Source organism: Lipotes vexillifer, unplaced genomic scaffold (genome assembly GCF_000442215.2).
Source record: "Lipotes vexillifer unplaced genomic scaffold, Lipotes_vexillifer_v1.1 scaffold726, whole genome shotgun sequence".
Lineage (NCBI taxonomy): Eukaryota > Metazoa > Chordata > Mammalia > Artiodactyla > Lipotidae > Lipotes > Lipotes vexillifer.
The window spans coordinates 225,266-253,158 of record NW_006770733.1 but is presented as its reverse complement, the minus strand read 5'-3'; the positions used below and the strand labels follow the sequence as shown (position 1 = coordinate 253,158).

At 38.0% G+C, this 27,893-nt stretch overlaps 1 protein-coding gene and 1 non-coding gene across 2 annotated transcripts in view; one reads left to right on the top strand and one right to left on the bottom strand.

Moving 5' to 3' along the window:
• Positions 1-27,893, bottom strand: part of PRTG (protogenin) — a 131,479-nt gene that overhangs the window by 15,782 nt on the left and 87,804 nt on the right. Inside the window, exons 12-15 of the mRNA XM_007446352.1 lie at positions 5,304-5,399; positions 4,083-4,269; positions 3,274-3,401; positions 73-243 (exon numbers count right to left, since the gene is read on the bottom strand). Coding sequence (XP_007446414.1) covers positions 73-243; positions 3,274-3,401; positions 4,083-4,269; positions 5,304-5,399 — 582 coding nt within the window. The remainder of the gene's footprint in view (positions 1-72; positions 244-3,273; positions 3,402-4,082; positions 4,270-5,303; positions 5,400-27,893) is intronic.
• Positions 26,877-26,948, top strand: TRNAE-UUC (transfer RNA glutamic acid (anticodon UUC)). Its single transcript has one exon. It is a non-coding gene; the product is annotated as a tRNA-Glu (tRNA).

Sequence of the window (27,893 nt, the reverse complement as noted above, 5' to 3'; positions counted from 1 at the left end):
TCTTTCCCTTTGTTTCCTTATCATTAATAACCTTACTTTTCATGCCCTTTGGTAAATTATGATCATATATACCTTCTCGGTGTAGGACCTGCCACTCTCCTGCAATCCAGGCCTTCCTGGATGCATACAAGATAGTGTAGCGCGTCACAACCGTCTCTGGGCCATCAGGAGGTTTCCAAGAAACCAGGGCAGTGTCATCCTCTATCAATGTCACTTTCACTCCAACTGGTGGGCCTGCTGGTGCTGTGCACACATGTAGAAAATATTGTATTATTAGGAGAAAATGGTCATTAAGTACTCAAATACCTGGACAGGCACAGATAAGAGTTTAAAAAACTAGAAACTACTATAAAAACATCTCAAAATCACAGCTTTTACAGCTCATTAGTGACAATATCAAAATACGATTTTTCTCTTCTTTATCTGAAAACTCATTTCATTTTTATAATGTTTAAAACATTAAAAATATATAAAGGAGGTGGTAGATTCCTAGATGAGGAACTACTAAGTCAAAGGTTGTCAGCATTTTTAGGGCTCTTTATATTGTTTTGCCACATGGACAACTAGAAAGGTTTACAGTTCCACCAGGGCACCTGTGCATTACTCACTCTATTAGGTACTGAAGCTAAACTACATTTCTTACTAAAATGCATAGAATGTATATTTAATCTGATCTAGGAAGCCACTCAAGAAATACTTCTGAGACTGAAACGTTCAGTTACTCTCCAAACCGTTGTGAATCAGTGAGTTTATAGAACAGACTTTACCTTATATCTTATCTACCTTTACCTTATATCTATCTTAGACTAATACCTTATATTTACGAAAGGTAGTGAAGTCCTGGGATTTTAGTGGAGCCCATGTTCAATATGAGCTAAAGGTGTGAAGAGCTGGTTTTGGGCACTACCTCACATATGGAATATTGCCAAAACCATAGCAAAACAGCCCAATGCTCACTTCAATAAGTATCCTTTGTTTTCTCTCAGCATCATTAAAATAGAGCTGCAATCTACACCTTCACCATCATTCTAGAGAGAAGGAAATGCATTGAGAGAGATACCATGTTCTTGGATTGGAAGAATTAATATTGTGAAAATGACTATACTACCCAAAGCAATCTACAGATTCAATGCAATCCCTATCAAATTACCAAAGGCATATTTCACAGAATTACAACAAAAAATTTTACAATTTGTATGGAAACACAAAAGACCCCAAATAGCCAAAGCGATCTTGAGAAAGAAAAATGGAGCTGGAGGAATCAGGCTCCCTGACTTCAGACTATTCTACAAAGCTACAGTAATCAAGACAGCATGGTACTGGCACAGAAATGGAAATATAAATCAATGGAACAAGATAGAAAGCCCAGAGATAAACCCACACATCTATGTTCACCTAATCTATGACAAAGGAGGCAAAAATATACAATGGAGAAAAGACAGTCTCTTCAAGAAGTGGAGCTGGGAAAACTGGACAGCTACATATAAAAGAATGAAATTAGAACACTCCCTAACACCTAAACACAAAAATAAACTCAAAATGGATTAAAGACCTAAATGTAAGGCCATACACTATAAAACTCTTAGAGGAAAACATAGGCAGAACACTCTTTGACATAAATTGCAGCAAGATCTTTTTTGACCCATCTCCTAGAGTAATGAAAATAAAAACAAAAATACAAAAATGGGACCTAATTAAACTTAAAAGCTTTTGCACAGCACAGGAAACCATAAACAAGACAAAAAGACAACCCTCCGAATGGGAGAAGATATTTGCAAACAAGGTAACTGACAAGGGATTAATATCCAAAGTATACAAACAGCTCATGCAGCTCAATATCAAAAAAACAAAAACAATAAAAAACACAACCCAATCAAAAAATGGGCAGAAGAACTAAATACACATTCCTCCAAAGAAGACATATGGATGGCCAAGAGGCACATGAAAAGATGCTCAACATTGCTAATTATTAGAGAAATGCAAATCAAAACTACAATGAGGTTATCACCTCAAACTGGTCAGAATGGCCAGCATCAAAAAATCTACAAACAATAAAGGCTGGAGAGGGTGTGGAGAAAAGGGAACCCTCTTATACTGTTGGTGGGAATGTAAATTGATACAACCACTATGGAGAACAGTATGGAGGTTCCTTAAAATACTAAAAATAGAACTACCATATGACCCAGCAATCCCACTCCTGGGTATATACCTGGAGAAAAACATAACTCAAAAAGATACACGCACCACAATGTTCACTGCAGCATTGTTTACAATAGCCAGGACATGGAAGCAACCTAAATGTCCATCAACACAGGAATGGATAAAGAAGATGTGGTATATATACACAATGAAATATTACTCAGCTATTGAAAGGAATGAAATTGTGCCATTTGCAAAGATGTGGATGGACCTACAGACTGTCAGAGAGAGTGAAGTAAGTCAGAAAGAGAAAAACAAATATTGCATAATATCGCTTATATATGGAATCTAAAAAAATGATACAGATGAACTTATTTGCAAAGCAGAAATAGAGACACAGATGTAGAGAACAAATGTATGGATACCAGGGGTGGGGGGGAGTTGTATGAATTAGGAGATGGGGACCGACATATATACACTATTGATACTATGTATAAAGTAGATAACTAATGAGAACCTACTGTAGAGCACAGGGAACTCTACTCAATGCTCTGTGGTGACCTAAATGGGAAGGAAATCCAAGAAAGAGGGGATATACATATACATACAGCTGATTCACTTTGCTGTACAGCAGAAACTAACAACACTGTAAAGCAACTATACTCCAATAAAAATTAATTTTTAAAAAAAGGAAATGCAGGTTTAGAGACATGGAATATTTTAGCAACTGCCGTTGGTAAGCTACAGAATTGGTGCTCAATCCGGTATCATCTATACTGCACTATGCACAGAATCAAGCTACCGCTCACATTAGATTCTAATGTGGGCTCCTAACATCATTAAATATGTTACCCACTTTCTTCCATTTTTAAATTACTTGGGTGCAGCCTTGTACAGCACACCTGTTCTTAGAAAATGTAGCACCCCCTAAAGAGACCCTAAATTTAGGCCTACTTGCTTGTGCAATACATTGAGAGGAAAAGAAACTTCAAAAGTTAAGAAACAAAATAAAAACATACACGCAGACTGGTAGGTGGCAAGCAGGGTAGTATCTTCTTCAAAGTGACGTGTGTGCGTGTGTATAATACATAGATAAAACCCAGATAAAACCCACAGGGGAGCTGCTTTCTTTACCTTCTGGAAGTGTAGAGTGGTAGACAACGGGGCTCCAGGGACTGGAAAGTTGATCCACATGCAGTCGAACAGCAAATTCATATTTGGTGTTTGGTTCTAGACCTTGAACCAACATGTGAGTTTCTGATCTATAATGAGCAATAAAGTAGTTAATGCTGGTAGCACATTGTTTCTAAAAGATTGCCAGTATTTCCAATCAGTACAGGTTACTGTTATTTATTACCTCCCTCATTTTCTTTAAAAAAAATTTTTAGATTAAAAAGCAATCTAATTTGATTATTAAAATGCTACACTGGATATTATAGAAATAAGCCTAAAAACTGCCTCTCTGAGAGGAAACTAGGAAATTAACAGTATAGACGTGTTCCAAATCAAAGGGATTTCTTCTGAAATACTGTAAGTCAAATCACTCTTTAAAGTATAATGATGGGCATCTTTCTAACTATAACCTAGCAAACAGAATAACTAGCTTTATTTTTTGATGCCAGCATGAAAATTGACTTGTTTCCTTCTTTAAATATACTAAGTTGAGCTACTTGAAAGTCATCATATTGATAGTTTCTTGTCTAATCTTGTTGCACGAGGCTGGGGAAACAACAAAAAAATCATTTATGAAAATTAAATTTCAAAATAAATGCGGTTTTCAGAACTGATTATGGTAAAGATGCAAATCCCCTGCCCTGACATAAGTAAGATAAGTTCTGAGACAAATGCTTACAGCTGAAGCTCAAGTTGGCCCAAGATAGTAAAGAAGGAAGTGTGAGTGGGGAGGAGAGCAAAGAAAACAACCATTAATAGAAGCTACATACGTTTGAAGGTATAAAACCAAAGAAGCATTCTGCAGGCCAACAGGGTTACAGCGGATGGTGTAGTTAATTATTTGTGCAGTGGTGAACGCAGGCCTCCTCCAGTGCAGGAAGATGGAAGATGAGGTATTAGCCTTCGCATAGAGATGGTGGGGTGGTGGTGGAGGAGGAACCATGCGATCACGAACAGCTATTGAAAAAGACAATGTTAATTTACCACGTGGCGTAACATTTAATGTAGAAAGTGGTAAAATGGTAAAATCGTAACACCCCACCCTTTAGGTCTTTCTTCCACCAGAGGTTCATAGTGGTCTAGAGATGTATCATTCAAACCTGAGCGACTCTTCCGTAAGTTAGATAAGGAATCAAATATTATCAATACTTAGAATGTAAGACAGAAGCACAGAGAAGTCAAGCTACCAGCTGAAGACATTCAGAAAGCCAGCAGTAGACTTAAAACTAGACTGACATCCTCTTTAGTAGCAATAAAACCAAAGAGCTCTCAGTAGCAATAAAACTGAATAGCAACTGGAAGGAAATAATTAGCCTCAAGGTTAAAGGAGATAAAAGAAAACTTAGTATTTGTAGGTATTCAGGGTTATTTTCCCAGTTAAATTTCTTTTTTAAAAAATTTTATTTAATTAATTAATTTATTTTTGCTGCGCTGGGTCTTCATTGCTGCACGTGGGCTTTCTCTAGTTGCGGCGAACGGGGGCTACTCTTCAATGCAGTGCACGGGCTTCTCATTGTGGTGGCTTTTCTTGTTGCAGAGCATGGGCTCTAGGTACGTGGGCTTCAGTAGTTGTGGCACGCAGGCTGAGTAGCTGTGGCTCATAGGCTCTAGAGCGCAGGCTCAGTAGTTGTGGTGCACGGGCTTAGTTGCTCCATGGCATGTGGGATCTTCCCAGACCAGGGCTCGAACCCGTGTCCCCTGCATTGGCAGGCGGATTCTTAACCACTGCACCACCAGGGGAGTCCCCACAGTTAAATTTCTAATGGTCTCTTCCTTGCAAAACTAAAATAGGTTCTTATAATTAAATAGATCTCACTTAAATATTTACTGAGTATGTACTTGTTCAAGATACTATGTTAGGTATCCTGGAGGATATGAAAGTAATAAAACCACCAAGGTATCCAAGTAGTAATGAGACTTAAAGAAGGAAGTAGAGAAAAAAAGAGTATGAGTCTTACATTGTGAAACAAGCTACTGTAACTCTTACTTACACACGCATCCCGGAGTACTGACTGTTTGATCTGCCTGGTAGCCATCTTCTATGTTGTTGTAAGCCAGCAATCTCACATGATATTTTCTTCTCGGGTCTATAAAGAAACCAACAGGTAATAATTAGGCCCAGCCCTCTAGATAGGAAAGAAGGTTCTACAGCCTTTCTAGATTTTGGTTTAAAAACCTTCTGAATGCATAAGAGCTCTAAGTAAAATGAAAATTTTCTCTCTCCTTGTTCTACACAGTGACTCAGCAGTTCGTCTTATTATGACATTGCTATTGTGACTATCTACCAATTAATAAAATTTTATTTTACTTAACCTTATTTCAAACAATAACATTACCACCACTGTTCTTCCTCCTCTTCCTCAACTGACCAGACATAGATTTTTGATTTTAAAAGCCTTGGGCTGCCTGATGGATTCCTTACAAAGTGGTTATACTACATGTAAGTTTTCTGTTTAGTTATTTGAGGGTAGTTAACTTAAAAGCATGGAAATCAAACTGAGATTGTTTTCCCCCTAAAAGGTAAGAAGAATTACAGTTGTCATTCTTTAGTACCTTTGAAAATGTTTATAACCACGTATTATTTAAGTTTCTTTCACTGCGTGCCCTTTTCCACAAACCTACATTTTCAGTTGAGAGCTAAATTTATCAAGAAAGATGAGTTGGAGCTCCCTCTACTGGTGTTCATTAACTAACACAATGCAGAAACTAAAGTCCATCCCATGCATATTAAAACAAAAATTTTTTTCAGGTTTTTGAGGAATTAAGTGGTTACAATTTTAAATAATATACTTTAGAAGATAGTCAAGAAGTTTAATTATATAAATACATTTAAATGTAAGTGTTTATGATAACATTTAACTATAAAGTAATACTTGCTTAGGGCAAAAATAAAACTATTCAGAAATAATATATTCTTTTTTTCTCCCCCCAGCTTGGTTAAGGTATGGTTGACAAATAAAGGTTGTATACATTATAAGGTATATAACTTGATGTTTGGTATAGGCATACACTGTGAAATGATCACTGCAATCAAGTGAATTAGAAGACCCATCACTTCACTAGTTACCATTTGTGTGTGTGTATATGTGTGGTGAAAACATTTAAGATCTATACACTTAGTAAATTTCAAGTATACAATACAGCTTTGATAACTATAGTCATGCTGTACATCAGATCTCCAGAACTTACTCATCTTGCATAACTGAAACTTTGTACCCATCTCCCCATTTCCCCCACTCCTGGCAACCACCATTCTACTTTCTGCTTCTATGAGTTTAACTATTTTAGATTCCATATATAAATGAGATCATGTAGTATTTGTCTTTCTGGCTTATCTCACTTGGCATAATGTCCTCTAGGTTCATTTATGTTGCGCAAACGGCAGGATTTCCCTCTTTTTAAAAGTTGAATAACATTCCATTATATATATGACCCATTTTCTTTATCCGTTCACCTGTTAACAGGCATTTAGGTTGTTTTCACACCTTGTCTACTGTGAATAATGCTGCAATGAATATGGGGGTGCAGATAACTCTCTGAGGTAGTGATCTCATTTCCTTTTGAGATATACTCAGAAGTGGGATTGCTGGATCATACACTAAGTCTATTGCTAATTTTAATGCATTTCTGTATTATACTTCTCTAAATAATAATAAAACAAACACATAAATAAATCCAAGGGAATTTCACAAGGGAAAGCAATCATCTTTAATAGATATATCAAATGTGAAAAAAAATCCTTACAACAATATAATAAAAATAATTCTAGACTGAATTCAAACATTTAATATATAAAAACAAGATGAAAAGTTTATTAAATTCTCCAATGTAATTTAAGAATTTGTACAAATAGTTTTGAAACTGATGTATTTTAATATTTAATATTAAAATGCATTAAAAGGATGTCCTAAAATATAAAATTTTTATTTCTATCTGTTTTGACAAAATTACACAAGAAGAAAAACTTATACAACTTACAACATTTCTGTATTTTCTAGATAGAAAGATGGGAAGACTAACAACATTTGACCAACCTATAGAAAATGTTTTTTAGATACATTATCTTATTTGAGTATCACAAAACCCTGTAAGATATATGTTATTCCCATTTTATAAACTGTGGTAAAAAGGTGTTAGTAGCATGTACAATGTCACACAAAGCTGAACCAGGAACTTGTGGCTATTTCTCTGACAAAGCACAGGTCCTTTAAATTTACACAAATACATGTGCCTTTGTCACAGCAAGTATGTCTCCTTATAATGAATTTTAACATAGAAATATTTTCAATTTATAAAGTAATTATCAGGAACACATAACCACATTTGAATTTCATCACTGAAATGATTTTTAACGTTCAGCACTGCAATTCTAAGATTCAAAAGGTTTCTGTTCAGATCAATGGCTACTTCATTTGAATCTGTTTTCTTCTTTCTTTCCTCTTATTGCTGAACTCATTAGTCAACTGAATCCTGAGTTCCGTATTTCAAATATTCCTTTTGAATGGGTATAAATGAAATTCAACTAGATCTCTGCAGAAGTTCTTCAGACATATTTCTTTATTCTGTCTCTATTCAATTAGAAGAGTACTTTTAGGAAAGCCTCCTGAGTGTGATGAGGTGTTACACCAGGAATTAGGAGATACAGAAAAGGCAGAATGAAACAGAATTTGCCCAAAGTAACACATTCTCAGGGACCCAGACACAGATGCAGCAAACTCTCGTAGAAAGCCGATTTTGATGAGGGTTATCATTAGAGGTGGAGAGATTAATCTTTTTTCCACTGTGCAAACAATCAATCAATACTTCATAAATACTTCTCTGGAATGGTTATTTTTAGCCCTAAAATTGATTCGTTTTCCCCTTCTTCCTCTTTAAAAAAATGAGCTGCTTACACTAAATTTTAAATCCAGAATTAACCTTTTTGTTGTTGTTGTTGATCAGTCAGAAGCAGCTTACATGTCCTAAGAAGATGGGAGAACAGAGTTGGTTCCTCAACATGACCAGCACCTGGCTATTACCCACTCAGCACAGACACCAGCAAGCCCAACACAAGAAGAGGCAGCTCTTCTGACGCCCACCTGGAAATCATCCACGTAGCCAGAGCAACAGTCTCCAATGCTGGGCTCCTTCCCCCTGCTAGTTTATGTGAGGTCAGGAAGAGGCAAACCACCAGGCAGGCTATACACTGGGTACACGAGATTCCTTTCTATCCACACACAAAAAGTAAAACATGAACCAGGATAACCGGAAATTATTTCAGTAGAAAAAAAACAAAATTATAGGACATACTGGTAGGAAAAATAATGTAAGGGAAAGGGAAAAATCCATTCACCTTTGTTCACATGTGATCTACCCTTCAGGCTCTATAAAGAATCTATTTAAAAAAATAAAAAGTGCCACTACAGATAAAAGCCTTTATACACACATTACATTCTTGTGGCTTCATCAAAGATGTATATATTCTTATGTCTAGTGAGTTGTGAAGTCTGAACAAGTCCTCTGTCCTATATGTTACATTGATTCCCTTTCGTATGGACTCTCTGGTGTCAATTCATGTTTGAACTTATAATAAACATTTCGTCACGCTTAAAAAAAAAAAAAAGTGCCAGGTTGGGGGCCAAGCTGAGCTGTGGGTCACCTGCATTTGCCATGTACTCCTCTCTCTTAGGCTTTAAAAATGAGTCCAATTTCAAATTCTAGTCACTGTATTATTTTGGTTTGCGAATCCAGAGACCCCAGAAAAACCTGGCTCATTATTATTCATCAATTTGCTAGAAATTCAATTTCATCTACTTTTGTAAATTTAAGAGGGGACTCAAGGACCAGAGCCTTCACATAATGTTAAGATGAGCATTACCAGGCAATAAAAGTTACCAGCTAAGAAAGAAAACAGAGAACAGCTGCACAACTAACAAAATTAAGGACACAGAGTAAAAAAATAAAGCTTAGGACCAATATGTTATGTACAGTTAAATGCACAAATAATGTACCACAGCAAAGTAGCACAAGTCTTAAAACTCTACAGTTCTGCAAAAACACTCTGACGCGTAAGGGACAAAGCAGACGCTCAGGATCAACGCTGTGAAATGCCACAGGGAGCCAGTTCCCAGGGCCTGTTACAGCCTTTCTTGAGTCAAGCACTGCCACGTATGTGGTGCTTGGTTACACAAAACTCAGCAGACTTAGTCTATGTGGTTTAGGGGGAAACCAGCAGAGTCAGGAAGAGCAGCCACAAAGGACAGTGCAAGCCTCCTCAAAACCCAGTGAGGGAAGGAGAAAGAGAGGGGAAAGAGCTGGTCCTAGTTCCTTCAAAACTCAAGACAAGGAGCATAAAACCACTCCTCAACAGGGCCAATTTTTATTTTTTATTATTATTATTTTTTTGCAGTACACGGGCCTCTCACTGTTGTGGCCTCTCCTGCTGCGGAGCACAGGCTCCGGATGCACAGGCTCAGCGGCCAGGGCTCACGGGCCCAGCTGCTCCGCGGCATGTGGGATCTTCCCGGACCAGGGCATGAACCCGTGTCTCCTGCATCGGCAGGCGGGCTCTCAACCACTGTGCCACCAGGGAAGCCCTATTTTTAGTTTTTTAAGGAACTTCCATACTGTTCTCCATAGTGGCTGTATCAATTCACACTCCCACCAACAGTTCACAAGGGTTCCCTTTTCACTACACCCTCTCCAGCATTTATTGTTTGTAGATTTTTTGATGATGACCATTCTGACCAGTGTGAGGTGATACCTCATTGCAGTTTTGATTTGCATTTCTCTAATGATTAGTGGTGCTGAGCATCCTTCCTTGTGTTTGTTGGCAATCTGTGTATCTTCTTTGTAGAAATGTCTATTTAGGTGTTCTGCCCATTTTTGGACTGGGTTGTTTCTTTTTTTTGATATTGAGCTGCATGAGCTGTTTGTATATTTTGCAGATTAATCCTTTGTCAGCTGCTTCGTTTGCAAACATATTCTCCCATTCTGAGGGCTGTCTTTTGGTCTTGTTTATGGTTTCCTTTGCTGTGCAAAACCTTTTAAGTTTCATTAGGTCCCATTTGTTTATTTTTGTTTTTATTTCCCTTTCTCTAGGAGGTGGGTCAAAAAGGATCTTGCTGTGATTTATGTCATAGAGTGTTCTGCCTATGTTTTCCTTTAGGAGTTTTATAGTGTCTGGCCTTACATTTAGGTCTTTAATCCATTTTAAGTTTATTTTTGTATATGGTGTTAGGGAGTGCTGTAATTTCATTCTTTTAAATGTAGCTATACAGTTTTCCCAGCACCATTTATTGAAGAGACTGTCCTTTCTCCATTGTATATTCTTGCCTCCTTTATCAAAGATAAGGTGACCACATGTGCATGGGTTTATCTCTGGGCTTTCTATCCTATTCCATTGATCTATATTTCTGTTTTTGTGCCAATACCACACTGTCTTGATTACTGTAGCTTTGTAGTACAGTCTGAAGTCAGGGAGCCTGATTCCTCCAGCTCCGTTTTTAGTTCTCAAGATTGCTTTGGCTAGTGGTAAAGCAAGTGGTAGTTCGATAGGGATTGCATTGAATGTGTAGATTGTTTTGGGTAGTAGAGTCATTTTCAAAATGTTGATTCTTCCAATCCAAGAACATGGTATATCTCTCCATCTGTTTGTATCATCTTTAATTTCTTTCATCAGTGTCCTATAGTTTTCTGCATACAGGTCTTTTGTCTCCGTAGGTTGGTTTATTCCTAGCTATTTTATTCTTTTCGTTGCAGTGGTAAATGGGAGTGTTTCCTTAACTTCTCTTTCAGAGATTTCATCATTAGTGTATAGGAATGCAAGAGATTTCTGGGCATTAATTTTGTATCCTGCTACTTTACCAAATTCATTGACTAGCTCTAGTAGTTTTCTGGTAGCATCTTTAGGATTCTCTATGTATAGTACCATGTCATCTGCAAACAGTGACAGTTTTACTTCTTTTCCAATTTGGGTTCTTTTTATTTCTTTTTCTTCTCTGATTGCTGTGAGGGCTAATCTCTTAATGGTCTCGAGAGTGAGAGTTAGCATTTGGTTTATGGTTAAACTTGCTTAGAGATTTAGCAATATATAAAGATGAAGGGTCAGGAAAGAAAGCTCACATTAATTTAACACACATGTGACTAAATCTTTTGATACGTAACTCTGGAGTGTCAGTTTAAGTTAATGTGATCGAGGTCTCAGCCAAATTAACCTATCTTTATTAGGGAGTCAACCTGTGGCCAAAATGAAGCTCTCCGTCCTGAAACACTACTATGGCTATACCCTTTACCTTTTTCCACTGGCTCTAGGACCTGCCTCACCTTCTTCCCCTTCTGTTTCATTCTCACTACAGTTCTTCTACTTGAGTTTGTTTCACATAAGAAGGAATCAGAACCAGAAGCCTGGTTGGCCAAGAAAGAGTTCACAGGTATCAAATACACATTTATCAAGTACCTACTAAAAGTTAGGCACTGTATGGAAGACTCAAGCATTAGAAAGCTATAACTCTTGCTGTTAATTTCAATCTACCAAAGGGGACAGACTGGGAAATGAATACTTTGTATGCACTGTTTACCAACTGTGTAGCCTTGGGTAAGTTTCTTAGTTTTCTAAGCCTCATTTATTTTCATTAGGAAAATACAGATGTAATCCCACCAGAAAGACAACATCCAGCCTCATCCACCAGAACACAGGCACTAGTCCCCTCCACCGGGAAGCCTACACAACCCACTGAACCAACCTTAGCCACTGGGGACAGACACTAAAAACAACAGGAATTACGAACCTGCAGCCTGCAAAAAGGAGACCCCAAACACAGTAAGATAAGCAAAATGAGAAGACAGAAAAATACACAGCAGACGAAGGAGCAAGGTAAAAACCCACCAGACCTAACAAAGGAAGAGGAAATAGGCAATCTACCTGAGAAAGAATTCAGAATAATGAAAGTAAAGATGATCCAAAATCTTGGAAATGGAATAGAGAAAATGCAAGAAACATTTAACAAGGACCTAGAAGAACTAAAGAGGAAACAAGCAACAATGAACAACACAATAAATGAAATTCAAAATTCTCTACAAGGGATCAATAGCAGAATAACTGAGGCAGAAGAACAGATAAGTGACCTGGAAGATAAAATACTGGAAATAACTACTGCAGAGCAGAATAAAGAAAAAAGAATGAAAAGAACTGAGGACAGTCTCAGAGACCTCTGGGACAATATTAAATGCACAAACATTCGAATTATAGGGGTCCCAGAAGAAGAAGAGGAAAAGAAAGGGACTGAGAAAATATTTGAAGAGATTATAGTTGAAAACTTCCCTAATATGGGAAAGGAAATAGTTAATCAAGTCCAGGAAGCACAGAGAGTCCCATACAGGATAAATCCAAGGAGAAACATGCCAAGACACATATTAATCAAACTGTCAAAAATTAAATACAAAGAAAACATATTAAAAGCAGCAAGGGAAAAATAACGAATAACACACAAGGGAATCCCCAAAAGGTTAACAGCTGATCTTTCAGCGGAAACTCTGCAACCCAGGAGGGAGTGGCAGGACATATTTAAAGTGATGAAGGAGAAGAAACTGCAACCAAGATTACTCTACCCAGCGAGGATCTCATTCAGATTTGATGGAGAAATTAAAACCTTTACAGACAAGCAAAAGCTGAGACAGGGGCTTCCCTGGTGGCACAGTGGTTGGGAGTCTGCCTGCCAATGCAGGGGACGGGGGGTCGTGCCCCGGTCCAGGGGGATCTCACATGCTGTGGAGCAGCTGGGCCCGTGGGCCATGGCTGCTGGGCCTGCGTGTCCGGAACCTGTGCTCCGCGGTGGGAGAGGCCATGGCAGTGAGAGGCCCGCGTACCGCAAAAAAAAAAAAAAAAAGCTCAGACAGTTCAGCACCACCAAACCAGCTTTACAACAAATGCTAAAGGAACTTCTCTACGCAAGAAACACAAGAGAAGGAAAAGACCTACAATAACAAACCCAAAACAATTAAGAAAATGGGGATAGGAACATACATATCGATAATTACCTTAAATGTAAATGGATTAAATGCTCCCACCAAAAGACACACACTGGCTGAATGGATACAAAAACAAGACCCATATATATGCTGTCTACAAGAGACTCACTTCAGATCTACAGACACATACAGACTGAAAGTAAGGGGATGGGAAAAGATATTCCATGCAAATGGAAACCAAAAGAAAGCTGGAGTAGCAATTCTCATATCAGACAAAATAGACTTTAAAATAAAGACTATTAGAAGAGACAAAGAAGGACACTACATAATGATCAAGGGATCGATCCAAGAAGAAGCTATAACAATAGTAAACATTTATGCACCCAACATAGGAGCACCTCAATACATAAGGCAAATACTAACAGCCATAAAAGGGGAAATCGACAGTAACACAATAATAGTAGGGGACGTTACACCCCACTTTCACCAATGGACAGATCATCCAAAATGAAAATAAATAAGGAAACACAAGCTTTAAAAGATACATTAAACAAGATGGACTTAATTGATATTTATAGGACATTCCATCCAAAAATAACAGAATACAAATTTTTCTCAAGTGCTCATGGAACATTCTCCAGGATAGATCATATCCTGGTTCACAAATCGAGCCTTGGTAAATTTAAGAAAATTGAAATTGTATCAAGTATCTTTTCTGACCACAGCACTATGAGACTAGATATCAATTACAGGAAAAGATCTGTAAAAAATACAAACACATGGAGGCTAAACAATACACTACTTCATAACGAAGTGATCACTAAAGAAATCAAAGAGGAAATCAAAAAATACCTAGAAACAAATGACAATGGAGACATGACGACCCAAAACCTATGGGATGCAGCAAAAGTAGTTCTAAGAGGGAAGTTTATAGCAATACAAGCCCACCTTAAGAAGCAGGAAACATCTCGAATAAACAACCTAACCTTGCACCTCAAGCAATTAGAGAAAGAAGAACAAAAAAACCCCAGAGTTAGCAGAAGGAAAGAAATCATAAAAATCAGATCAGAAATAAATGAAAAAGAAATGAAGGAAACAATAGCAAAGATCAATAAAACTAAAAGCTGGTTCTTTGAGAAGATAAACAAAATTGATAAACCATTAGCCAGACTCATCAAGAAAAAAAGGGAGAAGACTCAAATCAATAGAATTAGAAATGAAAAAGGAGAAGTAACAACTGACACTGCAGAAATAAAAAAGATCATGAGGGATTACTACAAGCAACTCTATGCCAATAAAATGGACAATCTGGAAGAAATGGACAAATTCTTAGAAATGCACAAACTGCCAAGACTGAATCAGGAAGAAATAGAAAATATGAACAGACCAATCACAAACACTGAAATTGAAACTGTGATTAAAAATCTTCCAACAAACAAAAGCCCAGGACCAGATGGCTTCACAGGCGAATTCTATCAAACATTTAGAGAAGAGCTAACACCTATCCTTCTCAAACTCTTCCAAAATATAGCAGAGGGAGGAACACTCCCAAACTCATTCTACGAGGCCACCATCACCTTGATACCAAAACCAGACAAGGATGTCACAAAGAAAGAAAACTACAGGCCAATATCACTGATGAACATAGATGCAAAAATCCTCAACAAAATACTAGCAAACAGAATCCAACAGCACATTAAAAGGATCATACACCATGATCAAGTGGGGTTTATTCCAGGAATGCAAGGATTCTTCAATATACGCAAATCAATCAACGTGATACACCATATTAACAAATTGAAGGAGAAAAACCATATGATCATCTCAATAGATGCAGAGAAAGCTTTGACAAAATTCAACACCCATTTATGATAAAAACCCTCCAGAAAGCAGACATAGAGGGAACTTTCCTCAACATAATAAAGGCCATCTATGACAAACCCACAGCCAACATCGTCCTCAATGGTGAAAAATTGAAAGCATTTCCACTAAGATCAGGAACAAGACAAGGCTGCCCACTCTCACCACACTTATTCAACACAGTTTTGGAAGTTTTAGCCACAGCAATCAGAGAAGAAAAGGAAATAAAAGGAATCCAAATTGGAAAAGAAGTAGTAAAGCTGTCACTGTTTGCAGATGACATGATACTATACATAGAAAATCCTAAAGATGCTACCAGAAAACTACTAGAGCTAATCAATGAATTTAGTAAAGTAGCAGGATACAAAATTAATGCACAGAAATCTATGGCATTCCTATACACTAATGATGAAAAATCTGAAAGTGAAATCAAGAAAACACTCCCATTTACCATTGCAACAAAAAGAATAAAATATCTAGGAATAAACCCACCTAAGGAGACAAAAGACCTGTATGCAGAAAATTATAAGACACTGATGAAAGAAATTAAAGATGATGCAAATAGATGGAAAGATATACCATGTCCTTGGGTTGGAAGAATCAACATTGTGAAAATGACTCTACTACCCAAAGCAATCTACACATTCAATGCAATCCCTATCAAACTACCACTGGCATTTTTCACAGAACTAGAACAAAAAATTTCACAATTTGTATGGAAACACAAAGTACGCTGAATAGCCAAAGCAATCTTGAGAACTAAAAACAGAGCTGGAGGAATCAGGCTCCCTGACTTCCAACTATACTACAAAGCTACAATAATCAAGACAGTATGGTATTGGCACAAAAACAGAAAGATAGATCAATGGAACAGGATAGAAGGCCCAGAGATAAACCCACGCACATATAGTCAGCTTATCTTTGATAAAGGAGGCAGGAATGTACAGTGGAGAAAGGACAGCCTCTTCAATAAGTAGTGCTGGGAAAACTGGACAGGTACATGTAAAAGTATGAGATTAGATCACTCCCTAACACCATACACAAAAATAAGCTCAAAATGGATTAAAGACCTAAATGTAAGGCCAGAAACTATCAAACTCTTAGAGGAAAACATAGGCAGAACACTCTATGACACAAATCACAGCAAGATCCTTTTTGACCCACCTCCTAGAGAAAGGGAAATAAAAACAAAAATAAACAAGTGGGACCTAATGAAACTTCAAAGCTTTTGCACAGCAAAGGAAACCATAAACAAGACCAAAAGACAAGCCTCAGAATGGGAGAAAATATTTGCAAATGAAGCCACTGACAAAGGATTAATCTCCAAAATTTACAAGCAGCTCTTGCAGCTCAATAACAAAAAAACAAACAACCCAATCCAAAAATGGGAAGAAGACCTAAATAGACATTTCTCCAAAGAAAATATACAGATTGCCAACGAACACATGAAATAATGCTCAACATCATCAATCATTAGAGAAATGCAAATCAAAACTACAATGAGCTATCATCTCACACCGGTCAGAATGGCCATCATCAAAAAATCTAGAAACAATAAATTCTGGAAAGGGTGTGGAGAAAAGGGAACCCTCTTACACTGTTGGTGGGAATGTAAATTGATACAGCCACTGTGGAGAACAGTATGGAGGTTCCTTAAAAAACTACAAATAGAACTACCATATGACCCAGCAATCCCACTACTGGGCATATACCCTAAGAAAACCATAATTCAAGAAGAGTCATGTACCAAAATGTTCATTGCAGCTCTATTTACAATAGCCAGGAGATGGAAACAACCTAAGTGTCCATCATCGGATGAATATATAAAGAAGATGTAGCACATATATACAATGGAGTATTACTCAGCCATAAAAAGAAATGAAATTGAGCTATTTGTAATGAGGTGGATGGACCTAGAGTGTGTCATACAGAGTGAAGTAAGTCAGAAAGAGAAAGACAAATACCGTATGCTAACACATCTATATGGAATTTAAGAAAAAGAAAATGTCATGAAGAACCTAGGGGTAAGACAGGAATAAAGACACAGACCTACTAGAACATGGTCTTGAGGATATGGGAGGGGGAAGGGTAAGCTGTGACAAAGTGAGAGAGAGACATGGACATATATACACTACCAAATGTAAGGTAGATAGCTAGTGGGAAGCAGCCGCATAGCACAGGGAGAACAGCTCGGTGGTGCTTTGTGACCACCTGGATGGGTGGGAGAGGGAGGGTGGGAGTGAGGGAAACGCAAGAGGGAGGAGATATGGGAGCATATGTATAACTGATTCACTTTGTTATAAAAGCAGAAACTAACACAGCATTGTAAAGCAATTATACTCCAATAAATATGTAAAAAAAAAGGTGGACTTAATTGATATTTATAGGACATTCCATCCAAAAACAACAGAATACACATTTTTCTCAATTGCTCATGGAACATTCTCCAGGATAGATCATATCCTGGGTCACAAATCAAGACTTGGTAAATTTAAGAAAATTAAAATTGTATCAAGTATCTTTTCCGACCACAACGCTATGAGACTAGATATCAATTACAGGAAAAGATCTGTAAAAAATACAAACACATGGAGCCTTATAGGGATTTAAACAGTATTAAATGAAATCATGCCTATTAAGGACTTTGTACGGTAGCTCCTATAATAAGTAAACACAACATTACTGTTGTTTTTGTTAGGTGAGTAAAGTTGCCTGGGAGAACAGAAAAGGCACTGCCAAAACTACGCTGCACTTAAGTTTGGGAATCGTCTTTGTGAAGGCAAATGAGTATGAAGGCTGTTCGCTCATACAAGCAAGGTCTAGAATCCAGAATATCAGCAAATTTGCAATTAGCAGACACTGAAGCTGAGCTCTAACTACTCTCTATCCTCATTAACATTCCCTGGTTCATAGGGAATGCGGCAAAAGCTCTCAAGTGTGTGTCTGAATTGTATACATGATTGAAGGAGCTGTGTTTTGTGTTTATGCCCCGAAGAATACTTGCTGTTTTGGCAACCATGTCACATGGAGTATAATCCTCTCAGTGTCAAGTCCACCTTCACCCATGTCTCCCATATTAATCGAATAAGCTATCATCTGCTAACAAAGAAACAACCTGATGACGATAAATGCTTTGGAAAGCAACTTAGTAGATTTCTTTCCTAATGGAAGAAGAGTAGATGGTTTCACAAAGACAAAATATGGAAAAGTTTGAGGACTAGCATTAGATACAGCAAGCAGATGGACACAACAATTTATTGTTAATTATATCCAGTTTTAACAATTAGGTGTTTATTACCTTCAGTGACAACAACTCAGAACAAGAAGAACAAAGATCAATAAAATGAGACTCCCTGTAATGCCAAGGTCTTTTAAAGATGCACACAGATTAAAACTGATCAAGAACCTGTCTTAATTCCATTCTAAAAGCATATGATTTAACAACAGTGAATTAACTGTATCTTTATGCAAAATCTTAAGTAACCTACTAAAATTTTTGGTACAATATACCCATTTTTCACTGCAACGTGTTTCCAAACACCACAAAACAACAAAAAAACCCATGCCTTCTTCCAGGGTTTTACCTAACTTGCGTTTCTCTTCTCTATCACTAGATGGCATCTGTGAACCTGTAAGGAGAGTGATGACTCATCTAGCTACTAAGGTGAGAGCTTACTCAGATATTAGCTGAAACTGATGAATGAGCAATTTAAAACAGGTACGCATGAACTAGGGCAACTGCTTTAGTTTCACCAATTAAAGATTTCATGAAATGCAAAGCTGTAAAAGGGAGAAGAGCTGCCTTGGATCAGCATTTGTCATACTTAGAAATATTTCACATGAACTTTAAAAACCCTGTAAGGTACTGTTTTTGTCACCTGTCCCATAACAGAGGAGGATGCTGAGACAAACAGAAGATAACTTTCTCAATGACTCAGCACAACTAAGAACCTAAGAGACGGTTTAGCATGAGGGTTAAGGGCTGAGATGTCAGACTCAGACTCCTTGGATTCCAATTCTAGCTTGGTCAATACTATGTTAACTTGGGAAGTTATTTTCTCTTCTTTACCTTGGCTAAAATCACCTGTAAGATGGGTATGATGATGATAAAGCATCTATCTCTTGAGGTGATGGGAGGATGATATAAACTAATTGCCATAAAGTGCTTAAAGTAGTGCCAGTGTATGATAATAACATCAATAATAATAATAACCTACCAATAAAAATAATGTAGAAATAGAAATATCAGTAGTAATAATATATTAGAAACATCTCCTAACTCCTAATCCCTCCTCCCTCTCATGTAGAAGGGCAGGATGGTATAATGGTGAAAGGATAGACCCTGGAACCAGACTACTTGGGTTTGCATTGAGTTTCCTCTTCTATAAAATGGGGATTAAATTAGTTTATATATATATAATGCTTAGAAGAATGTCTGGCACTGAGTAGGTGCTTTTTATTTTTTATTGCTTTTTTGTTTTGTTTTGTTTTTTGGCTGTACCGCACAGCATGTAGAATCTTAGTTCCCTGTCCAGGGATCAAACCCATGTCCCCTGCATTGGAAGCGTGGAGTCTTAATTGCTGGACTGCCAGGGAAGTCCCGAGTAGGTGCTTTTTAGTGCTGAATAAGTAAGTGTAGAGGAGGGGGCTGGTTTGAGAATTGGGGGATTTGGATTTTAATCTTGGATTTCATAGCTGTGTGGCTGCAAAGGTGGTCTCCTGGAATTCAGTTTCCTCATCTTTAAAATTAGGAAGTTGAAATATATCAGTTGCTCTCAAATTTGTTTATGTAATAGTGTACTAGGGGAGCTAAGACAAAGGTACAAAAAAGCACCATGCAAGACAGGAGTGACTGCTACAAAGAGATCTGTTGAAACTCTAAGGGAATTCAAAAGAGGGAATGGTTACTAGTAGTTTGGGGGGTGGGGAGGACTTCATGGAAGAAGCGCATCTGAGCAGAATCTGGCCTTCTAGTAAGCGTGGGGAAGAGGAGATTGAGGTCATGGGAAGAGTATAAGCAAAGGCTCGGGGACAGGAACACATGGATCAGCGGTGAGTGACAGGGAAGAGCTCAGTAAAGGCGCATGATGAGTGAGGGTCACAAAGAACAGTTGGGCTGGCGCTAGATTTCACAGGGCTTTGAGAGCCAGGCTAGGCATTGTGGATTTTATTACATATGCACAGAAAACAGGCGACTAAATGAGATGGTTGGGAGAAGGGATTAACGAGAAGAAAGAGTAAGAAAGCTCCCAAGTTCCAGCCTGGCTTGACCGACAGAAATGGAAGAGGATATGCTTGGTGGAGGCACTGACATGCCAAATCAGAGATGCCAGAGGAGCATTCAAGTGGAGCTGACCAGCGGGCGACTAAAAGTGTCAGCTAGAGCCAGCAGTTTGGAGGGAGAACTACATTCAACAGTTGTTTAAATGGAGGATGGGGTGCCACGGGAGAGGAAAGACAGCAAGGACTAGAAACCTGGGGGCAAGAAGAGAAGTGGTCTTAAAAGAGTCATGAGGAGAACAGGGAAGGTAAAATACCATGGAAACCAAGAGAACGTCGGCTGACAATATCTAAAGCTGCAGAGAAGTCACCAAGGGTAAGAATGACATCTGGTTATCTAGGTCCTTTAACAGAATAAATTCATCAGGAAGGGGTGAGGTTAGGGGTAGCAGAAAACATGGAGTTAAGGAGCAAGGAAGTGGTGGGACATCGGAGGAAGAGCTATAAAGGGGAATGAAACTGCATCACCTTATATACCAAAATGTTAACAGTGATATCTAGGTCTATACGGTCAAATTTTTAGCTACTTTGGTTCCTATATTTCTACCTGTTCTACAATAAATATGAATTGTTGTGGTAATAATAAAATGGTAAAGAATTGTTGGGAAAACGTATTATCTTTTTTTAAAATTAATTGATTAATTTCCTTATTTTGGCTGTGCAGGGTCTTCGTCATGGCACGCGGGCTTCTCTAGTTGCAGCACCCGTGCTTAGTTGTGGTATGTGAGATCTTAGTTCCCCGACCAGGAATTGAACCCAGGCCCCCTGCATTGGGAGCATGGGTCTTAAACACTGGACTACCAGGGAAGCACCTTGATTACTTAGATTTTTCTATGGAGATAATTTTTTTTTAATTTACTTTTATTTATTTATTTTTGGCTGTGTTGGGCCTTCGTTTCTGTGCAAGGGCTTTCTCTAGTTGCGGCGAGCGGGGGCCACTCTTCATCGTGGTGCGCGGGCCTCTCACTGTCACGGCCTCTCTTGTTGCGGAGCACAGGCTCCAGACGCACAGGCACAGTAGTTGTGGCTCATGGGCCCAGTTGCCCCGCAGCATGTGGGATCTTCCCAGACCAGGGCTCGAACCCGTGTCCCCTGCATTGGCAGGCAGAATCCCAACCACAGTGCCACCAGGGAAGCCCCGATTACTTAGATTTTTAATAAAGATTTCTTCTCCCTTTCAGCTACACTTAGCAGGGTCAAAATGAAGCACATTAGGAAACTATAACTGGAAATAGAAGGCACATCTTATCTCAAATTAGCATCCTTAGTCCTTAGGGAAGGAAGGAAGATTAGGTATTTTTTTTTCCACATCTTATAAATGGGGAAATTGAGGCACAGAAAAGCGTGGAGACTTGCTTTCGGTTGTGCAGCTGCAGTAATAATAAAATAGTAAAGAATTGTTGGGAAAATCTATTATCTTTTATATGCCAACAAACTAATATATACTTATATGCATTATCTTAAATAATCCTTACAACTCTATAAAATAAGAATGATTTTTTTTTTTTTTTTTTTTTGCGGTACGCGGGCCTCTCACTGTTGTGGCCTCTCCCGTTGCAGAGCACAGGCTCCGGACGCACAGGCTCAGCGGCCATGGCTCACGGGCGCAGCCGCTCCACAGCATGTGGGATCTCCCCAGACCGGGGCACGAACCCGTGTCCCCTGCATTGGCAGGCGGACTCTCAACCACTGCGCCACAATTTTATAAAGATACTTCTATACAAGTAAACTAGATTTCCTTTAAAAATTAACCATTTTTCTATATAAAATACCCAAAAATCTATTTCAAATCTCTTTGATTCTTTAAGTATGCTAGAAATAAGTTGGGCTGTAAGTTCACTTACTATATCTTCTACAACACAGAGTAGCTAGGTTTTTTTAAACTTGTTTTTGTTGTCCTTCAGCTTCAATTCTGTGCTTCTGGGCCTATGTGATAAAGCCAGGGACCCTATAATCACTGATGTTTTAGAAGTCAGAGAGCAAAACATGTGAGAACATGTGTAAAATTAAGAGAATACATTCTAAAGAATGTCATCCTCTCCTACTGCATGGCTTTATGACTTAAACCCTATTTTTTGGCCTGTTTCCGGATTTAGGTTATCTCTGAAGTAGGCCCTGAATAAGTGGGTGATACTAATGTACATTCAAAGTAAACAGTTACACAGTAGAACAAAAGCAGAATCATCAGAGATTTAACCATTAAGGAATAAAATTTACTTCAAGGAGAAAACATTTAAGAGTTCCAATCCTTTTGGATTTTGATCATTGTTCCATCCTTACACACCTTTATTTAAGATACAGAAGGTAAAAACTAAAAGGCACACTTTGTAGGAAGTTCCCACACCATACCTTCACCCAAACACTATAAAGACCAAGTGTTCTCTGATTGGAGATGAACTCAGATGGTAAAACAGACAGACATCAATTCAAACTTTATGGATTCTTTGCTATACTACTGACATTTCTACAAGCTTGGTTTCCTGAAAAATGCACAATAGAAAATTATTATTTATTTACAAAGTGTTTAGCTGTGGACCAATAATAACACTGGGGTCATGAAAACTAAGCCTTTGTTTCTTTTGGCTGCTGCTTGGTGGTGAGGCTCCAGAAGGCTTGAAAAGAGCCAGGCCAAAGTGGACAGATCAGGGGTAGATAAAATTAAGAGAAAACCTGAGATCAAGACCATGAAAAAACTTTTACCTCACAGCAGTGAGTCCACCTCTGACATAATTTTTAACATTCAAATCTCATAAAGACTTAATGAGTTTTATTCCCCACCTTGTTATGGAAACTTCTCAGGTGATGGGAAAAATAATCCTCCTAGGACCAAAAGAAGGTAAAATAATCACATCTACTTTGGGACAGTCCCCTGCCACTTGTTCAATTTACAGACATGAAACATGCTAGAGTAGCTTAATAAAACATCTTAAGAGAACAAAAAGCATTACTTTAAAAATCACTATGTGGGAATTCTCTCATGGCCCAGTGGTTAGGGCTCCATGCTTGCACTGCAGGGGGCACGGGTTCGACCCCTGGTAGGGGAACTAAGATCCCACATGCTGTGCCACTGCCAAACAAAAAACCCACTACGCACTACTTTAAATTACTTACTTAAACCACTGCTAAAGATAAGGTTTGCTTATATTAGCAACAAAGTGTCACAATTAAGACAGCCTCAAAGCATTAAAAATAATCAAGTAAATGAGAATATATATGCAAAGGTAATCTAAAAGCAGCAATCTGAAAATCTGCTGCTATAAGGTCAACATATGAAGTATGAACTGTTAAAGAAGGAAATGCTCAGAAAAAGTGAGAAAGGTGACATTCTGTGGGATGAAACCTAGTGTCTGTCCAAATGTCTTTTTTTTTTTAATGTATATTTATTTTTGGCTGTGTTGGGTCTTCGTTTCTGTGCGAGGGCTTTCTCTAGTTGTGGCAAGCGGGGGCCACTCTTCATCGTGGTGCCCGGGCCTCTCACTATCATGGCCTCTCTTGTTGTGGAGCACAGGCTCCAGACGCGCAGGCTCAGTAGTTGTGGCTCACGGGCCCAGTTGCTCTGTGGCATGTGGGATCCTCCTGGACCAGGGCTCGAACCTGTGTCCCCTGCACTGGCAGGCAGACTCTCAACCACTGCGCCACCAGGGAAGCCCTAAATGTCCATTTTTAATTTAATCTTTTGCGCTACAAGGTTTTGTGTGAGCCTTTTCAGCCCATTGTTTCCCTGCAGTTTGACAGGAGAGCTCCTTGGTCTGGCTAGCCAGGGTGACTGCACTGCCCCCAAGCCTGTCCTTTCAATACAATACCCCATATAATTATTCAGAGAAGAGGCCAGCAGTATGGACCACTATGACACCTGGGTCACGGCCTCTGACATAGAATCTGGGGCCAAACCAAGTCTGGTCCTGCAGCAGAGGAGCAGGAAAAATGCTAAGGGGGATGCGTGGGAAAGGAAAGCTGAGTGAAATGCTCTACTTTAAAATGCTATGTGTAAGCACAGTAACAAAAACACAAATCACATTTGAACGATGTGATTTGGCTTCAAGTTATTGAAATGCTGTAAGACTAGTGTTTCTCTTCTCTCTAAACCATGATGCCATTAGGAGACCAAGTCTCTTCTAAGAGGGATTTCTTTGTCTTGTATTATCAGACTTACGTTAGAATGGAAAAAGTTCATGATGGTTGAAATAATGCCTTACATAAATGCGCTAGTATGCTGATTTAAAAAGAGGTTTTTTAGCTAAAAGAGTGTAAATTTTACTTTAAGCCTAGATTAAAAATGCATTCTCCTTTTGTTCATGAACTGAACTTCTGCAAGGGACTGTTAATCATAAACATAATTCACTTTGCATTAAAAATTTAAAGAAAGTATTTTTTTTTAATGATCACCATGCCAAAATGTTATAAATGTATTCTGTGGTAATCCAGAATATTTATCTGAGTGTAAAACAGACAGAATGGCAGATGGAATGGGCAATCCCCCACTCTCCCAGCTTTCCCTCTGTGTTCTGTAGAACAGTTCTCTATGGAAGCTGATGGTAGAGTATTTGTCTAAACCTGAAAAGACTCAGTCCCTTTTGTCCTGCACCCCTGAAGGGCCCTAAAACAAATAACACCTCTCACTCCCAGTAAAAACATCCCCTCTCCTACTGAGTTTAGGATAATTTGGAAGAAAGTTCTTTGTATGTGACATTTGAGATTAGCTTCCTACCAAAATAAGTATATCCTATTGGTTATCTCTAATTTAAAAACCTTCCCCAAAAGACTGGGATTGTTTTGTAAAATCCAGAAGCATAAGGCTTTCCCAATTATATTGTGTTCACGAATACTGTGATCACGTTATTTCTTTTTTGATCATGTGATTTCATTTTATATATCTATTAGGCTTTCAAGACTTTAAAAAAAATCTATTTTTTATTTTTGACAAATGTATTACTCTGGGTTGTCTGGATAAGAAATATGTGGGGTTGAAGATTTCTACTTGAACGTTGCCATGAATGAATCTGATTTTCATCCAAACACTGAAAAACAAATCTGAAAGTGATAATGGAGGCTCCAAGAAACACAGTTTTTGATCTTTTATGTTCTTTTCTTATGGCATTCCTTCCCCTTTGGGAATCCCCATGGAAGAAAGGCACTTCCATGGTCTAATTTTGTAAGATGTGTGAGCAATGCCACTGAGTCTCTCCTACCACACCATCAATGGAATTATGCCCATAGTTGATAGTTCCTGTGGGTTGGGGAAGAGAAAAAGAACGAAGACTCAAAAAAAAGCAGGGGCTTAACTGTCTCAAAATTGATAACAGCTTTATGTGAAGCATACTAATAAGGCTGGTCCACATATATGTTCCTAAATAAGTTAAAAGTGAATAAAATAGAGAGATTGCTGACTATAAGAATTTTTAACACAAAAAAAGTGTTAGAATGGGGGGGTGCATTTTAAAAGGCTGTAAAATTTACAAAGGAAGTTTACTTAAAGTCATTACGTAAGAAAATGAAATAAGTTCCTTTGATTATGTTGATATTTCTATCAAGAGCAATTCTTACCCTAAAAGCATCCAAAGTACTTGACTTGTGCTACTATACTTGGCTTAGCATTTGTTTAACTAGCTGCTCTGTCTGCCAACACACAGACACTGTCTGTTTGACATACACCATTGCCTTACAAACAATATTTTTGTAGACTGACAGAGAGAGCCTATTCATGACAACCAAACTTCCCCTGAAGCCATGAAATAAATTTCCTTCCAGGACTAACATTTCTCCCTTTCACTGTCATGGGCTCGCCATGCCATTTTGACCTTTCTGTGAGGCAACATGAAAATACCATCTATCATCTCCTGAACCACGGTGACTTGGTTGGAGGTGCACCGTTTCATGGCAAAAACATCTGTGGTCTGATAACCATTCCTCCAAATCTCAGCCCTCGGCAGTTAAAAGCATGCTTACGAGATGGGAGAGAAGCAGGTAGACAGCTTGAAACCAGTCTTAAATTTCTTCTCAAGTAGGAAATGCAAGCTGGTAAAATATCAGCTTCATCAATCATAGTGATAAAACATGATTGCGTTATTTATTTATGCCTCCTTTAGAACTCACAGAAAGCACTATATTACAGCAATTTATTTAAACTTTGCTGAATGTACCACTTCAAAATTGATTTTAATGTTAGCAGATAAGAGAATTCTGGGAGTTTGATACAAGCAGGTGCAGGTCATTACCATGTTAATTGGCTATAAACAGTCCACTCAAATTCTATATAAACCTTAAATCTTTCAGGTACTGAAAGACACTGAAGATGTTTGGGGGTGCTTGGAAGTTATTCAGTATATCATTAAATAGTTTTCAACACATATGATAGAGAATCTGAAGCAATTTGAGCATATGAAGTTAAACTAAAAACATTTCCTGAGAAATAAAATATTCAACAGAAGACCTAAGTTTTCTTATATTCAATCTGAAATATATTATTATAAGGGAATTCCCTGGTGGTCCAGGGGTTAGGACTTGGCACTTTCACTGCCGTGGCCCGGGTTCAATCCCTGGTTGGGGAACGAAGATCCCACAAGCCATGCGGTGCAGCCAAAAAAAAGAAATATATTATTATAAACACCAGTTTATAAACATTCCAAAGACAGAAGAAATATTTAGTTGTTCAAGGAAATAATTTCAGTTTTTAGTTCCTCAAGTGAGCTTTAATTGGAAGGGTTACTGGATAGTATGAATAAGAAACTGATTTTCTGTATTTTTTTTCTCAGTAGGTAAAATTATATTACCGTGTATGCCAATTGATATAACTCTTAAATATCCCACACATCTCTAGGAAATTGTTTTATATAATCAATTGTTATTTCAGAAGTGCTGTCGTTTTAACCATGTGCATAATCATTGTAAAACCATTCCTAACTTGGAGGAACTAATTAAACACACAGCACAGAGCATTTTTAACCTTTTAAATTATTTTTTAAACATTTTGATATATTTTCCTTATTTCTTATTCTCTTATCTGTATGTGCATGTGCTCAAGTGTACATATACACACCACTTTTTCTTTTGTTGAATTAACAGTATACTTCACACCTAAATACGTGGACATGTTTCCTCTGAGAACAAGGTGAAACATATATAACCTATATAACCACAGTACCATTATTACACCCAATAAACTTAACAGTGACACAATTTTATCTGATACATAGTCTATTTTTAAATTTCCCACTGATAATGTCCTTTATATTCCCCACCCCCACCCAAATTCCTGAATCCAATTGAGGTCACACACTGCTTCTTCATCTAGAATTGTTCCCTCTCCTTTTCCTATCTTTTGTGACAATGACAATGACATCTTTAAAGAATCCAGTCCAGATGGTTTATAGACTATCTCACATCTGGACTTATCTAATTGTTTCCTCATTGTTAGATCCAGACTAAATGTTTTTGGCAAGAATATTACACAGGTTAGACTATGACTTTAATATAGGGTTTTTTTTTTTTTTTTT